At 39.0% G+C, this 18,408-nt stretch overlaps 2 protein-coding genes across 2 annotated transcripts in view; both read right to left on the bottom strand.

The window, feature by feature from the left end:
- The window catches only part of LOC121379186 (ADP-ribosylation factor-binding protein GGA3-like), a 66,529-nt gene extending 55,566 nt beyond the window's left edge, over positions 1 to 10,963 (bottom strand). Inside the window, exons 1-2 of the mRNA XM_041507684.1 lie at positions 10,889 to 10,963; positions 1,688 to 1,848 (exon numbers count right to left, since the gene is read on the bottom strand). Of these exons, the coding sequence (XP_041363618.1) occupies positions 1,688 to 1,848; positions 10,889 to 10,925 (198 nt within the window). The 5' untranslated portion in view covers positions 10,926 to 10,963. The remainder of the gene's footprint in view (positions 1 to 1,687; positions 1,849 to 10,888) is intronic.
- A 3,901-nt stretch (positions 10,964 to 14,864) lies between these two features.
- On the bottom strand, positions 14,865 to 15,605 carry LOC121379606 (sperm-specific protein PHI-2B-like). The gene has a single exon (XM_041508254.1). The coding sequence runs from the start codon at positions 15,603 to 15,605 to the stop codon at positions 14,865 to 14,867; it is 741 nt and encodes a 246-aa protein (XP_041364188.1).
- Positions 15,606 to 18,408: the final 2,803 nt, after the last annotated feature.

The raw sequence follows: 18,408 nt of genomic DNA, 5'->3' as shown, positions 1-18,408 counted from the left end.
ATTAACTTTTGCTTTAAAATTAAACTTTGAAAAACAAAGACTGCTTGCCATTCTACAGAATGCATTTTGAGCCAAGCAAAGTGTACATTTAAAGTAGCTGGCTAAACCAGTTGAAGGTCCTTGGAGTTACTGAGTAATTAATTCTGCATTAGTGTGTTCTGCCATGTTAATTACGTGTAGTCATGTGACCAAGCAATAACGTCATATTGTGGAAGCAACGTCAGTCGCTTCCCAGCAGTCTTAGCTCTGTAATCATGTGACCAAGCAATAACGTCATATTGTGGAAGTGATGTCATAGTCGCTTCCCAGCAGTCTTAGCTCTGTAATCATGTGACCAAGCAATAACGTCATATTGTGGAAGTGATGTCATAGTCGCTTCCCACCAGTCTTAGCTCTGTAATCATGTGACCAAGCAATAACGTCATATTGTGGAAGTGATGTCATAGTCGCTTCCCAGCAGTCTTAGCTCTGTAATCATGTGACCAAGCAATAACGTCATATTGTGGAAGTGATGTCATAGTCGCTTCCCAGCAGTCTTAGCTCTGTAATCATGTGACCAAGCAATAACGTCATATTGTGGAAGTGATGTCATAGCCGCTTCCCACCAGTCTTAGCTCTGTAATCATGTGACCAAGCAATAACGTCATATTGTGGAAGTGATGTCATAGTCGCTTCCCAGCAGTCTTAGCTCTGTAATCATGTGACCAAGCAATAACGTCATATTGTGGAAGTGATGTCATAGTCGCTTCCCAGCAGTCTTAGCTCTGTAATCATGTGACCAAGCAATAAAGTCATATTGTGGAAGTGATGTCATAGTCGCTTCCCAGCAGTCTTAGCTCTGTAATCATGTGACCAAGCAATAACGTCATATTGTGGAAGTGATGTCATAGTCGCTTCCCAGCAGTCTTAGCTCTGTAATCATGTGACCAAGCAATAACGTCATATTGTGGAAGTGATGTCATAGTCGCTTCCCACCAGTCTTAGCTCTGTAATCATGTGACCAAGCAATAAAGTCATATTGTGGAAGTGATGTCATAGTCGCTTCCCAGCAGTCTTAGCTCTGTAATCATGTGACCAAGCAATAACGTCATATTGTGGAAGTGATGTCATAGTCGCTTCCCACCAGTCTTAGCTCTGTAATCATGTGACCAAGCAATAACGTCATATTGTGGAAGTGATGTCATAGTCGCTTCCCAGCAGTCTTATGACCCGCTGCTTCAACTCAATGGACTACTCTTTTCAAATAATTAGAACTAATAGAAGCAAGGGATCTTATACAGGTGCACTATCCTACAGACAGGATAGTACATACCAAGGTTCACCCTGTCCATCGCCAAATTAGCCAATTTTAATATCAAATGTCTAAAATATTCAGTGTTTGGTTAATAAAATGTTCTTTAAACTAGCCACTTTTGAATAATTTGCAAGAAAATACTTTACACATCTAAAATTTGTTTAAAACAAAGTTTGTTCCTGTGTGAGCCCTACATACACAAGTCATGGTTCACTAGCTGTAGCAAGAAATAGCCCACCAGGCCCACTGACGAGAATTGATCCTAGGGTGGGTTCAGTAACACTGGGCTACGTCACACCCTTACTGACTTTGAAAAACAACTTTTGGTTGCTAACTGCCTTTACTGTTTGTGCTATAGTGTGTTTTTTAATCAATGCCTGTGTTCACACTCACACTAAGAGCAAAGAGCGCCTCTCGTTCCTGGGGCGACTGTATTTTGTGGGCCAGTAGTCGGACGGCAGTCTGTGGACCTTCCAACTCTCGGTTGACTTGATCGCAAAATGCCATGATGTGGTCCCAGTCTTCGTCTCGCATAGCAGGGTTCGTTGCCCGATCTGCAATTACAGGGAGCATCAGTGAAGTTGGTACAAAAATAAAATCACTTATCTGTGAATATTCCTCTTAATGTTAGTCGTTACCAGAATATTTCTATTAAAGGCAAAGACCCTATAGTTTCAACCCGTAAAAATGTACACCAAGTAATAATATGTTTGTCCAAGAGCATTTTCACTTGCCAGGACAAATGCTTATTTCGAACACTGGTTGCTAACAATGCAATAACAAAACAAAAAAGCATCATCATTTTACAACCTAATCTAGAATTGAAAAAGTAGAAGTGACTTCTCCCTTCCTGTTTCACCATGTTCGTTCATTAAAAAAAATTCTGAATTATACACTAGGTTTTAATCATAATATTTCGATATAATATAAACATAATAATTGTATGTTTTATTAAAAATGAGATATTATTAAGTAGTTGATAACATGTTGTTATGTTAAAATGAACATAATAATAGATGTCAGGGGTGCACAAATTGGTAGGATAACAAAAAATGTGTTGCAGGCAACTATTCATTGTCAAATGTTGCTCGATGGGCAACCATGAAAAATTAACCTGATAGCCAGATGCACTGAGCATAAATTCATTACCAATCCCTTACCCCACTCAAGAAATGGTACCTGATGGACCGATGATATAACAGTGTTCGAGATTAACGGTATCCCAATATCCCGCGGATACCAAAAGTTAATTTCGGATACCAGACTTCAATAACCCAGTACCGGTATCCCACCAGGATACCATATAATGTTGTTGGGTTTTTTAATCGTGGGTTTTTATTTTTCGCTGAAACAATTAAAGTCGTCATTTACTGGTGAAGTTAAGTAACAATGTCATCCAAGTTTGTAACAATGTTATATATGAATTTCATTTAAGTGGGATACTAAGTTCTCCAAATACTAGATTTTGAAATATTAGTATCCAACTGGGATACTGCCCAAAATTTTTAATCTCAAACACTGTATAAATGGGGACTATATGCTGTCTCCACCGATGGGTCCCAGCTCATGTAGGTATTATGGGTAACGAAATTGCAGATTATGGGGCAAAAAAGGCACTGACCATCAACATTAAACATCAACAAACTATTCCACTAGGCATTACTGAACTAATCTCAATAGCTAAAAAACATTACATTAATCTATGGCAGGAAAGCTGGGACCAAACAAAAAACTTCTGGCATTATAACATCAAACCTATTGTTAACTCAGTTAGACCTAAACATAAAAACTCTCTAATCGATAAACAATAATCAAACTAAGAATAGGAAACTCAATGGCACTCAACAACAGTCTGGCCATTGTAAACAAAAGCTCACCTAACTGTCAATGCAACTACTAAAAATACTTAACATTAGCAACCCTGCCACCCTAATACCTAATAACCTACTACAACCAGATAAGAAAAACAAAAAACGAAATCTTTCACGCGCTCTACCATTTCGTACAATCTACCAAACCTAAGTTATAGCAACTGTCACCCCTTTAGCCACTGGGAACGGAATTGCCACCATGCCGCACTTGACCAAGTTTAGCATTCCAAACCAGTGGTTGAACACCAGACAGCAAGATATATAAATAAAAATAGGGAAAATAAATAAGGAAATATTAAAGCCGCACACCCTAGTTCCATCCAGCGAAAATAAATTATAATTTGGTTAGTCTACAAACCTGTAACACACTTAGATCACGTTTTTATCAAATGGAGTGAAAAAGCAGGTTTTATATCGATAAATACCATGGGAATCCCCATGTCCCAATTGCTTGAAATAATTTTGAAAGTTAGTATTCTGATGTCACCGGTAGATGTCGCTCGAAGCACAACAATGCCTACGTCACGACAAATTTCACAGACTTGGGGTGCGTTTCTTTCACCTCTCCTGGACATGTTCCAACTGTTCTGTCCTGGTTGTATCCCCTCTCCAGATATCGTAAGACTTTTGTAACGTTTTGTATTGAGATAGTTACTTGTCTGAACTTTATTGTTACTGAAAATGTTCACAAACTGTGAAGAAAAATCTCATAAATGAACAACAACAAATCGGATGTTGATTGCGCAAACCGTGCACGAGAAAACAAACCGAACCAAAATAATAACGGTTACGTGATATACCAACGTCTGTGACATTGAAATGGAAATATCCCCTCTAAAAATAGATTAGACCGTTGTCTGCTCAACGGTTTTTTCTCAGACGTGCGTGCAATTTATGAAATACGAAAAATGCATTTTGTGGTATTACAAAACCCAGGATTCAGGTGAATGGAAATGTATATTCTAAATAATAAACGGTAAGTAAAGTGCAATTTTATTTGTGAAAAAATGGGTTTAATAGCGAAAAACAACGCCGTAATGGTTAACAACTAGCCGTAACTAGGGTGTGTCCCTTTAACCACTCAGCTAAATAAAATTAACATACTGCCACCAACCACCCTCTGAAGAAGAGATGTTGCCACCCTGTTGCACTCGACCCGATTAGCGCTTCAAATCGGAGGGTGGCCCTAAGGAGAGATTAACCAGTTATAGTACTAATTCTATAATAGTAAAATAAGCTACCACATTTCAATGGGAGATTGTCGGGTTATATCTAATTAAAGATGTATGCTATAAATTAATTAATAAAAATACCTTACTAAGTGGTCAACCAGAGGATCAACCAGGGTCACTAAAAACTCTTAACCAAAATAGAACCAACCACATTTCAATGGGAGATTGTCGGGTTATATCTAATTAAAGATGTATGCTATAAATTAATAAATAAAAATACCTCACTAAGTGGTCAACCTCACTAACCAAAATGGTCAACCACATTTCAATGGACCATATCTAATTAAAGATGTATGCTCACTAAAAATAAAAATACTCTTGGTCAACCAGAGGACCAACCAGGGTCAGAAACCAACTAATTTTATACCATCTCTTTTCCAGAACCATCAGTTGACCGACTAAACCAACCAACGACCAGAACTGTACATACAATGTAAATAAAATATTAAAATGTTATTATGCACTTATATGTATGTATGGTAGTAGATACAACTTCCTCCACAGCAGACCAAGGTGAATAATAGTCACTACAACAGATCAGAAGACTGCCATTAAGAAAACAAGATACAAGTAAGATTAGCTAACCAACTATCTAAGTAACTAGATACTCATAATCCCCTAGGGGGGCCTGGGTGGGACTGGGAGGCATACCCATCGATACTTCTGTGAATCTTGTGATGAATTGTACCTACTACCAAAAATTATCATATGCAAAGCACTAGGCTTTTTTAAACTACACTTATACTATAAGGGAAATCCCCTTCAAATTAGATAGCTAGAATAACTAGTAACCCCCCCCCCCCACCTCCTTACATTCACTATGCAATTCAAGGAGAGGGGGGGGGGGGGGATGGGTGGCTTTGATCAGCCATTGGAAACATAGAATAAGGACTCAATACAGTAGGAACAACCATAACATAAAATATAGGCAAACACAAACACAGCATGCACTCAACATACCATAGGGTGCATTGACTAATGATAACAATGCACCCATCCAGACATAAAACCAAAATAATGGCCCAGCACGTACTCCAATAAGGAGTCGGACAAAAGAAACCGGCTCCGAGTACACCACTGCACTGCACCCAGAAGGGACTGGACAAAAGAATACCAGCCCCTTTCCCCAAACCCAAAATAAAACTTTCCTTGGCGCTGGCAGGACCTTGGGCAAAACGGACGAACCTACCCCACCTCCACGGCAACAGCATCGGCAACAGCATCCAACATCAAGCTCTCCATCAACGCATCTACCTCGTCCAACATACACAATTGCTCGAGTCTCCCCTGGGTTGTCATGCCACGATCAGAAGAGATCAGGCCCTTTCTAAGGGCCCTATGGGCAACCTAGGGAGACACCCTACAGCACCAAGACGGTCATAATAAAGAGCCACTTTCGGAATACTAAAAGCAAAACCTATTGGCTCTCTTCACTATTTCAATTAGGATGACCATCAAAATTGCGCTAAATTTCCTTCATGTAAAACGCGCACCTCTTCCTCTTTGACATAATCCTATGGGACTTTCAAAATTCCATAGCACCAAATACCCCCGCATGTCACCAACATTGGATTGCTGGTGTTCCCTTGCACTTGCCAGTGCAGGCGTTCCCTCTCTACAACCCTCTCCTGTCCTGGATAGGCGTGTGCTACAACAGCTTGCTCTGAATGTGCACGTAAATCTCTTTGTCATTGTCATTGTCATGTCTCCACCTCACCGATCTAATGACGACCATAATCCAATCAGCATCCACTGATTTGCATGATTTCCATATATAGCGAGCGCAGTCGTTCTGCTGTAAAGATATGCCGGACATTTCACCTTCAAATCCATTTGGCCCAGAAAGATGCGTCTTTTAGCTTGGCCTTAAATAATTTCTGGTAATCCTAACAAAATTATATTGCATTTAAACACTGCTGGACTACAGTTAGTTTGTTTTGTTTAACAATATCAATAGAGCACATTGGATGTCAAACATTTGGTAATTTTGACATATAGTCTTAGAGAGGAAACCTGCTACATTTTTCCATGAATATGCACCATCCCACAGACATGGTGTACTGGCTGGAACGAGAAATAGCCCACCGACAGGGATTGATCCCAGACAGACCGTGCATCAAGCGAAAACTGTACCACTGAGCTATGTTCCGCCCCCTTAAAGAGTTTGAAAATACAACTGGAAACAAAACTACAGTCAATTCCTTCCGTAGCCCTAACCACTGGCATGTGAACAAGTGTTGCCACTCAAGGGTACATCACTGCAACATCACGTTATCTCACAAACTCATCACTAGAGTCCTGCATTATTGCAATGTGTCATGTTGCTGAATGCCACACTGGTGAGAACATTGTCACTCTTCTGAAATCCATTCAGGAGGAATTCTGCATTATGAAAGTTTTTGTGAAAGTGCTATGTCCTTCCTAATGGGCGATATCACTGAGATATATATTACCATAGTTTGACACCCAATAGCTGATGTATTTTTCGTGCTGGGATGTCTTCAAACATTTATTCTATTCACTGAGATATCAGATGAAATTGAAGTGGCCAGAGATGCACAACATGAATATCTGGACTTCCTCAGTGCACCAAACAAGATACAAGACACCACTCACATCAACTCTAGACTAGCTTGGTGGAAAAAAAATCTGTCTGCATTTCCAATGATCGCCGTCTTGGCAGAACAATTCCTTTGTGTACCATCCAAGTGTGTCTTTTCTACTGCAGGGCTCACCAAAACTAAACAGCGAGCAGCACTTGATTCCAAAACATCAGATGCAATAACATTTCTAAATAAGAACAACATACAATGTCCATTTCAGAAATCACCAGTGGCGATTTCACTCACTGCATCGGGTATTGTGAAGTTAAGAGCCAGCACAGTATTGTCAGCAACAACAGCACATGTTCAGGAAGATAAAACTGAACCAGCATTACCCTGTAACCCACCTTGCCCGCTTTGTTTCCCCCCCACCCCCAAAAGACGATGACGAATAGCAAAATAACTATATGTATTACCCAAGGACGCAGATTGGTGTCAATTAATCCAAACATTGTTCAGTTTTGATGTTTACATTATAATCAGGTTTTACAGTTGAACAATTTTGAAATGTTGTTATGGTAGTATGATACAAGCTCATACTACTTCTCTTTTACAGTTTGCCAAAGTTAATGTTAATTAATTAATGGTTTCTTGACATAAATATTGTTTTTGGAAAATATATTGTTAATTCTTTCTTTAAGTATAGCTAATATGTTTAAATTTGCAAACAAATTTGAGTTATTAATTTAAAGTGGCATAATCAGTGTTGCAGATACTAAGCCACAGCCCTGAAATCAAATTATGTATCTCAGGTTATGGATGGGACGGTTCGGTTTTTAATTTTCAGTTTGGTCTTCGGAATGAACTGCGGTTCGCAAATTGGGAAACGGTGCACCGAACCGTGAACCGCAGTTTTCAGTAACATCGAATAATCGTCCCATCCCTATATCGGGTTTGTGTTATTACTACCTGTTTGTGAATTACAGATATGCGAAAACCTGTTCAGGGCTTGAGGTATATAATATTGATAGTAAATACTGAATACAATTTCATGTTTAGCGTTGTAATTAAGATGCATGATGCTATGTTACTTTATTCCTTAGTCCCATTATCATCCTGTGGACTCTGGTACTTGGGTCAAGTTTGACCCAATATTTTGGACTCACAGAGGCCCTAGTAAAAATGTAATTTAACTACTAACTGTAACAAAACAAAGCAAAAATGTTTACATTTTGTTTACAATGATGCATGTACATGTGAATTCAGAAGATTATAAAATGATATAAAAATGTATCAAATGCCTTAGAAGCATCAGGGCAGGGGAGTGGGGTGGACTGGTTGCCTCATTAGAATGCAAATTCATATATTAATAATCCTTTCAGTTGTTGGCAACTTCTGGCACCCATATGGGGAAACCAAGAAATGATGTTAGGCAACAAACTAATAGTGGTGGTTGCCCACTGAGTAACCAATATAATTTCAAAATTGTGCACCCTTGCGAGTCCAAAGGGACGTAGAAAATGTGGTTCTTTTTACGTCTGAATACTGTTACATACCCTATATATAGCTGGTATTCAAAACTTGTGGCACCATGTTTTAACCAAAATAGTGCAACAAATGGACACACAAACCAAAAATGTATAACCTACCAATATACTCACTAAATCCAGATTGAAGTACTTGTATCATTATTAACAAAATAAATCTTCCAACGACAACATAAAAAATGTGCCCACCATTTGAAATTGACTAAATAGAGGGAAGCAACTGGGCCTGCACATTAAGAAAATTACTGTCTTAATGTACGCTCTGCACTACACCAATGCATGTAATTGTTTTCAGGCATTACTAAAATAAATGTTGCCCAGAATTAACAACGCTTGACTGGTCACTGCAAACTGTGCAACATGTGTCGATGTAGTCTGGCTCCAAAGTAAAAACACGAACCGATAAGGTGCCAAATGGAAAGAAGGAAATGTTTTATTTAACGACAAACTCAAAACATTTTATTTACGGTTATATGGCATCAGACATATGGTTAAGGACCACGCAGATATTGAGATAGGAAACCTGCTGTCGCCACTTCATGGGCTACTCTTTTCAATTAGCAGCAAGGGATCTTTTATATGCACCATCCCACAGACAGGATAGTAAATACCACAGCCTTTGTTACACCAGTTGTGGAGCACTGGCTTGAACGAGAAATAGCCAAATGGGTCCACCGACAGGGATCGATCCTAGACCGACCGTGCATCAAACGAACACTTTACCACTGGGCTACGTCCCGCACAGGTGCCAAATGAGCTATGACACTAAACAAATTGGGGTCTGGACGTCTGTTGTGTGATTTTGTTTTTCAAAATGGATTAGGTCCAAAATATTACGGCGACTTCGTCTTCTCACTACTGCTAATAACATGGCGACTCGAGTAGACTTTTGGCAAAGAAAATGTTCATTTTGCCGGCTAGATTAGGGCCTGAATATGATTCAATAACCTACAGATCGCAGCTCTGAATCAGATTATTATCATTACTGACTGTGACAGTCATCACATTAGACTAGCCATCATTAGTATCGTCAACGTCCCTAACTGCATTATGCTTCAAATTCCGTTCACTTAGTTTTCTCGTGCACGGTTCGCACAATCAACATCCGATTTGTTGTCATCGGCATGTCGTTCATTTATGAGGTTTTTCTTCACAGTTCAGGAATATTTTTATAAACAATAAATTTGAGAAAAGTCAGTATCTAAATACAAAACTTTACAAACCCCTAAAACCATTAATTTTACTAAGTCGTTTTTATTTATTCCTTAAAATTACCGATATCAGGTCCAGATGACTCGTAGAAATTGACTTAAAATGGAGAAAGATGAATTAACTTTCAGTGCGTGTCACATGACCTCACACGTGCCAGATCAACAAGGCCAAAGAATTAAATTTTTACGATTTTTAAGACCCCTGTTGTTAGAATTTGTTTTCAATTATTATATTCGATCTGCAAAAGATATGCTACATTTTTGTGCCTTTATTGTAGTGAATAGTATTCATAATCCATTCATAACAGTTGTAAATAATTTTGAGTATATAAATTGTGTTAATTTAGAATCAATTCATTAAAAAAATTATATTTTACAAACTATTCGCAGGTATGAACGTAATGCCTATCAGTATTGACATCAAGTGTGAGCGATGTGTGTTGCTAAAACGCGGACTGGGCCAGAACGCTTGATAAATTGAGTTTTTCCTTTAATTTTTTTTTATAAATTAACTGTTCGGCAACTGTACATAATTAAGAAACATATATTTTTTCATGTAGTTGCCGTAAAAATTTAAAATGACGAACTGCACATGCGCAGTACGATACTTTTTGCAAACGCATGCGCCTGAACGCAGTTAGAAATGCTGAATCCTTTCCTGTTTACCGGAGGGTGTTTCACTTTTATTTATTAGAATGGATTTGTTTTACGTCCACATTGTTGATTTTTTTACGTTACTTGATTGCAATTTATTTTGTTTCAGTTATTGTAGTTGAAAAATGTAGAATAGTATTTCCGTAAATATCGTATTCGTGTTTTTGTCGTTAGGTGAATGCAGTTTGGGACATCAATGGACGAATGGTACTACTGCACAAGTTATATTATCACCATTATCAGTGAATAGTTTGCTGTTAGAATTCAACACTACACAATCAATGCATATGGCATGTAAATGTACATCGCACTGATTTGTGTTACACCAAATTGTTACTGGTGTTTTCTCCAGACCTGCGAAAAAATGTCACGAATTTACCAGCACATTACGTTCATGACAGTCTGTCATTTCGCTAAATACTCTCAAACAAACAATGACACTCTAGTAAACTGATGCATTAACAAATGCATGCACTTAATAACGCCATCATTATAAGCGAAATTAGAAAATCGGTGTACTGTAAATCCCTACTTACTGAGAAGAGTCTCCAAAGTTTCATCTTTTCCAGCCATTTTGCCTTTATCACGTGATTTTCTTATACTTCCGCCTGCAAAATTAGGGGGCGTGTACCCACGTGTCAGTCTATTTTCATGCATATAATTATTACACCTAAATGGCTGATACAGTTATGAATCAGGGAGGATGATTTGATGAGAAAGTATCACTTTAAAATCGGTGAAAAAAAGAAATTATGAGCTGACTTTGTGCAAAAAAAAATTCAGCCATCGAACTACAGGCTGGTAGGTACTGGGTTCGTAGCCCGGTACCGGCTCCCACGCAGAGCAAGTTTTAACGACTCAGTGGGTAGGTGTACAACCACTATACACCCTCTTCTTTCTCACTAGACTAACCACTAACAAGTAACCCACTGTCCTGGACAGACAGATATCTGAGGTGTGTGCCCATGACAATGTGTTTGAACCTTATTTGGATATAAGCACGAAAATAAGTTGAAATGAAATGAAATACACCAATCTAAATTTCCCCCAATGTTCAACCCCCCCCCCCCCTTTCTGTCTGATTCGAACTATTGTTTTGCTGAAATGAAATAAAATGGGGTTTTTTTTAGCGACACCTCAGCACATTTTAAACTACGGCTATTTAACTGGGGATGTATTTAGTTAGTATGTAATTACAATTATATTATTATTTCGACGTTTGGGAGAAAGAGACAGACTGAGAGGCATTTCGAACAGAGAACTGGTACATTAAAGGCTGTGGTATGTGCTATCCTGTATATGGGATGGTGCATATAAAAGATCCCTTGCTGCTAATCGAAAAGAGTAGCCCATGAAGTGGCGACAGCGGGTTTCCTCCCTCAATATCTGTGTGGTCCATAACCATATGTCTGACGCAATATAACCGTAAATGAAATGTGTTGAGTGCGTCATTAAATAAAACATTTTCTTCTTCTTCTTCTTCGAACAGAAAGTGCGATGTGCTCTAGTGGTGTTGTTAAACAAAACAAATTCTTTTAATGTATTTTTTATATGAAAACAAACGATTGATTGATTGATTTATTGATTGATTGACTGGTTGATTGATCGATCGATCGATCGATCAATATACTGATTGATTTATACATCCCGCCCGTTTAAAATGAACCAGGCCTAATGTAGGCTTAACCTAATTCTTTCCTTCTCTTTTTCTTTATATTCTTCTTTCACTTATATTTTTTTTCCCTTCCTTCTCTTTTTTTTAAAAAAATTACAAGAGCTATGATGCAATTGTTAAATGGCAAAGAGCAAAAGAATAAATTAAGTCAATAATTGAAACAAATATACGAACTTCCCCCATAACAAGGGGTAAAGCGCTCGCCTGATGCACGACAGGGGCGTAGGAATGTATCAAAAAGGGGGGCACCCCCCCCCCCCCCCCATACACACACACACACACTCCTACGCTAGTGCACGGTAGGTTTACGATCGATCCACGTCAGTGGGCCCTTTGGGCCAATTGTCGTTCCAGCCAGTGTACCACGACTGGTATATCAAAGGCCGCAGTATGTGTTATCCTGTCTGTGGGATGGTGCATATAAAAACATCGCTTGCTACTAATGTAAAATGTGGCGGGTTTCCTCTCAAAGACTATATGTCAGAATTATCAGAAGTTTGACATCCAATAACCGATGATTAATAAATATATGTGTACCGTTTATATTAAAAAATTATGCCAGCAAAGGAATTATTTTCATAAATGACCTATTCGATAAACAAGGTGATATTTTGTCTTATGATAAATTTATAAACAAAACAAATTCATACAAGTATGTTTCATTGGTAAAAGCATAAAACTGTACATTAACAAATGAGATGCTTTGAAAGATGATAGTTTCTCAACAATAAGTAATCCCATTCTTACATTTAAACTAAAACTATTGTTAAAAAGCCACTGAAGATGATCTAATAAACTTCAAATCAGTAACGTGAAAGTCACAAACTAAATATACGAATGAAGGATATATTTTATTTTATTTTTATGTAGTTATTATTTTTATTTTTTTTAATTGTTATTAATTTTTAAATTATTATATTTTATGTCTTATTTGCAATTTAGACGACATTCATGGTCTAATTTCATCCATTTTTAAAGAATATTTTGTGCTTATATCTAGTTAATGTTCAATCATGTCAGTGCTGTCTTAAACACACGCCCACTGGCTTCGAGACACACGCACGCACACACACACACACACACACACACAATGTCTTGGACAAACGCACTGTCTTGGATACACACGTGTCCATTGTTTTGGACACACGCCCACTGTCTTGGATACACGTCCATTGTTTTGGATACACGTCCATTGTCTTGGACACACGCCCACTGTGTCCATTGTCTTGGATACACGCCCACTGTGTCCATTGTCTTGGACACACGCCCACTGTGTCCATTGTCTTGGACACACGCCCACTGTGTCCATTGTCTTGGATACACGCCCATTGTCTTGGACACACGTCCACTGTCTTGGGCACACGTCCATTGTCTTAGACACACGCCCACTGGCTTCGACACACACACACACACACACACACACACACACACACACACACACACATACACACACACAATATATACACACACACAACATACACACGCACATACTGTCTTGGACACACGCCCACTGTCTTGGGGACATTTTAAAAACTGGCTGGCTTTAAATGCCTTTCTTGGCATCTGATTCGCAAAATTAGCCATTTTTAAACAATAATTTTAAAAGTATTTTAAGCATTATTTGTGAAAAAGCCATAGAATCAACTTTGCTTCGTATATAAGTATGACTATCATATATTTCATTGTAATTTGACTTTGATAACTTTTTTAAAGAACACTATTCTAGGGACGGATCTGTCTAGGTAGGGCAGATATAGCCTAAAAAAAAACCCCAACAAAAAAACACACAAAAACCCCCCAAAACAACAAAAACGATACAAAGGAGCACTTGAAAATTATAACTTTAAAGGACACTATTCTAGGGACGGCTCTGTCTAGGTAGAGCAGTTATAGATTTAAAAAAAAAAAAAAGATACAAAGGGGATTTGTAAATTATAACTTTAACTGGAACTATTCTAGGGACGGCTCTGTCTAGTTAGGGCAGCTATACATAAAAAAAAAAAAAAAAATGATACAAAGGAGCATTTGTAAATTATAACTGTAAAGGGCACTATTCTAGAGACAGCGATCTAGGTAGGGTATATATACATACAAATGACAGAGCCTATTGTTCATGAGTAATTTTGAAAATCTATACAATTTCAAAGAAAAAACTATTAGGCTATCATTATGCAACTTTGATCACGCTACTTTAAGGCGCTCATTACTCGCGTTAGACAATGTAACACAGACACACATCTGCAAGCTTGCGAAATACATGCACAACTTAACTTCATGCACCTACAAATGCTTACATGCAAAACAATTTTAATACAAACAAAAAGGGCACTTGAACAAATTTCTTTTTGGGGGGGACGCGTCCCCCTGACCCCCCCCCCCCCCCCGGATCCGCCTCTGAAGGGATCTTTTATATGCACTATCTCACAGACAGCACATACCACGGCCTTTGATATACCAGTCATGGTGCACTGGCTGGAACGAGAAATAGCCGAATGGGACCACCGTCGGGAATCGATCCCAAACCGACCCTGCATCAAGTGAGCACTTCACCACTGGGCTACGTCCCGCCCCACGTACAGTGTTTTGGAAACGCAGTGTCTTGAAGACGCGTACACGTAGGTTTTTTGTTTTTGTTTTTTCATTTATTCATGCAAAAAACCACCACAAAAAAACCAACAAAAAAATAACAACATTCAAGTGGTTTTATTTTAAATATTATTCATACAATAAAGACATTTAAGTGCCTGAAAAAGGGCAGTTTGAACGTTTGCTGATTTGTTAAACTTTAAAAAGTTAAAAGTTTGTTTCATTTAACAACATCACTAGAGCAAAGTTTTTCATTTATCATCTTTTGATGATGATGCATTTCGGGATTTGCGAAATCCTAACCACCTTCTTTTAGATTTAGATCCTCTTCGCGAATTACATCGTGATTTAGACGAGCTCTTTGATGAACTTCGCCTTCGTTTTCGACTTTTCGATCGGCGATTTCCTGACCGGCTATTGCATTTAGATCCTCTTCGTTTAGACTTGGTGCGGCCTTTCGATCGTTTTGTAGATCGAGATCGCCCACGTTTTTTCCCTTTTTTCCTGCCTTTTGGACAGCCACAACCACGTTTGCCGGCTCTTTCACTTCCACTGTCTTGTCCATCTTTATCGCATCGTCCACCTTTTCCTTCTTGAGTGGACTTGGCAAAACCTAGACAGTAGCGACCATTGACGCCAGCGGGTTTTGTACCTTTCGGCCGAATCAGTATTCCCTCATCCAGTCCTTTCTTAAGTGCTGTCCTTATCTGTCCTTTCAGCAGTGATGGGGGAACATTTGCCGTGTTGGTAGTGGCAATGTATTTTTGAATTGCCAAAGCAGATGATCCCTTTTTGTCATCGATGGTGTAGATGGCATCCACTATTTTCATTATCGTGGACCACACTTTTATTGGTGGGGGTGTTTGTTCAACACTGCTAGATGAGTCAACATCGTCAATTTGGGCTCCTGCGGGTGATACGCGTCCGGACGTGGAGTTCGAGTGTGAGGACCCGGACTGGGAAGCTGAAGACCCAGACCGGGAGAAAGACATCTTCGTGCCCAATAATCGACCAACAAATCTTCGTATCCAAATAACAAATGGGACAATAAGATAGGTAGCGTCCTTAGTTACGGAGCATCCTTATATAAAGGAAAAGCGCGGACGCAAAAGAAAGCACTACCTGAAGTTACTGATCGTTTACTGAATGTTGTTCGTTAGAGTTGAGTCGGGTAATTCCGTACCATTGCAAAAAGTCATTTCATACCAGTCATTTCGTATAATGGTAATTGAAAGTCATTTTGTACCATAAAATACAAATGAAATTTATATTATCATCATATCTCAACAATTTATACACTGGCCTAGCTAGGAATTTAAATTGGAAGGGGGACCACTATTGGGGGCAACCCACACTATGTAGCCTATAATGTATACATATATGGAGGGTGGGGGGGGGGGTATGGCCCCCGTGACCCGTGCCCACCCCCACTCCCACCCCCACCCCCCTCGCTACGCCACTGAATATATATAAAGGATAAAAAAACGAGTTACCAGTTATTATCAAATTTATGCCACAAATGAAATAATTTTCACTTACGAGCTTTAATATAGTAAAAACAGAAGTTCTTCTTGTTCTAACACACTGGTCCATGGGGTGCTCTCTTCCTTCTCTCTGTCTTCTCCACTTCGTCTCGACTAGCGGTTTCATGGTCCCATAAACGGTTCTGCCTTCAAACCACTTTGCCTATACCCAATTTGCTCACAACATGCATACACTCAGTTTGCCTACAGTATGAAAAAGAGACAGCCCCAGTTAAAAGTGGAACATTCCGTATTATTTTTGTGTCAAACCAAATAGAAAAATTATAATATTGTAAAAACAGAAGAACACTGGCACAACTTGACCATGGGGCAGCTCCAGTACCACGCAAAAGGATGTATCGTGATACTGATACACGCCCAATCTAATTAAAATTAGCTCCACTATTACATGTGGATCAAACAGCAGCCAGTTGGAGCTCATGTCCACCAATCAAAACCTTACTTGCAGAATCATGCCAGTGATTTGAAAATAATTTTAAAATATTCCGAATTATCCTGAGGGTATACGATATGTTTCATGTGAATTACGAATGCCTTATTTAGACCAGTAGAACTAATTTTAATCAGATTGCATAGTCTCCAATGTCCAGGTAACATTTCGTCTGTAAATAATAATTTAAATATTGCTGTTGTAGAGCACACCCGTCGTGGGCACAAGAGCCGGCCTTGGTCGGCTCCTCCGTCCATGACAGGAAAGGTGGGGGGGGGGGGGGGGAGGAGGGACCGCCTGCACTGGCAGGTGCAAGGGAGCACCAGCAGCCCGATCGAATCGGTAGCAGGCGGGTGGAAAATAAATTTGAATGCAATCGAATCCTTAATTTCTTCCAAGGCTTTAATGACTACCCAAACTTCAGCACTAAAGATCGATGCCGAGTGAGGCAGTCTCATGGAAAGGACTGTGTCTGATGGAAAAGGTGTAGCACAAGCCACAGAATTCCCATCCCGTGATCCATCTGTATAAACAGAAATGTAATCACGGTACTTATCTTGAATTTCCATGAAAAACTGCTTGTACACAACAGCATCTGTACGATCTTTCTTCAGATGCGCAAGACCAAACACAATTGTAGGTGATGTGATACACCAAGGTGGTAAAACAAAATATGAAGGAATTTCCAAAGTGTCAGTTAAATCAATGTTAGAAAGAGACAAAAAATCCCGATGGCTAAGACCAAATGTACGAATAGCATTTGGCCTTGCATCAAACAACTTCATATATTTGTTATTAAACACCGCATCATGTGTAGGATGTTTTGATAATGATTTAATTTTGGTAGCATACTGTAGAGAAGGCTTTGCACGTCTAGCACCCAAACAAAGTTCGTGTGCATCAACATACAAGCTCTCAATAGGAGATGTTTTAAATGCACTAAGTCCCTGGTTGTGTATAGGATCTAGCATCTGCAAGTAAGACCCATACACAATGCACCCATAATCAAATTTTGACCTCACAAGAGATCTATATAGACGTATTCCGTATTACCAATAACGTTTAAAATATTGAGAGCTTTTAAGCCCTTCTTTTTAATATATTTAAGCTGGGGCACAAAGGATAGCTTCCTGTCAAACGTAACCCCCCAGAAATTTGGTCTCCTGCACAACTGGAATTGGATTTTTGTCCAAAAACAACTGGATCTAAGCGGAGACCTCTTTTCTGGCAGATATGTATACAAACCGTTTTTGCCTTTGAGAATCTAAAGTCATTGTCAGCTGCCCATTGATGAAGTTTATTCAAATAAAGCTGCAACTTACGTTCAATGATACTCATATTGGACGATCTGTAACAAATCTGAAAATCATCGACATGTAACGAGCAATCCACACCAGGTATTAAACACTGGGTGATGCTGTTAATTTTCACAGAAAATATAGTTACAGACAGGATACTACCTTGAGGCACACCCATCTCCTGTGGGTGAATGTCAGACAAAGTCGACCCCACCCGGACTTTAAAAGATCTATCTCTTAAAAAGTGAGAAATGAAAATAGGAAGTCGACCTCTAAGGCCCATGTCATGGAGGTCGTTTAAAATCCTATACTTCCACGTGGTATCGTAAGCCTTCTCCAAATCAAAAAAACACTGAAACCAAGTGCTGATTATGGATGAAAGCTTCCCTACAAAACGTTTCAAATCTAACAAGATGATCAATCGTGCTACGTCCAGATCTGAGCCCACATTGCATGTTAGTAAGCAACTTGTGGGAGTCAAGATACCAAACAAGTCTACGATTGATCATTCATGCAATGGTTT

This window comes from Gigantopelta aegis, chromosome 8 (assembly GCF_016097555.1).
Source record: "Gigantopelta aegis isolate Gae_Host chromosome 8, Gae_host_genome, whole genome shotgun sequence".
Lineage (NCBI taxonomy): Eukaryota > Metazoa > Mollusca > Gastropoda > Neomphalida > Peltospiridae > Gigantopelta > Gigantopelta aegis.
This window is presented reverse-complemented; position numbering and strand designations above follow the sequence as displayed.

What these genes read in the sequence shown, in the direction of transcription:
- LOC121379606 (XM_041508254.1), bottom strand. Translation starts at nt 15,605, where the DNA reads ATGTCTTTCTCCCGGTCTGGGTCTTCAGCTTCCCAGTCCGGGTCCTCA.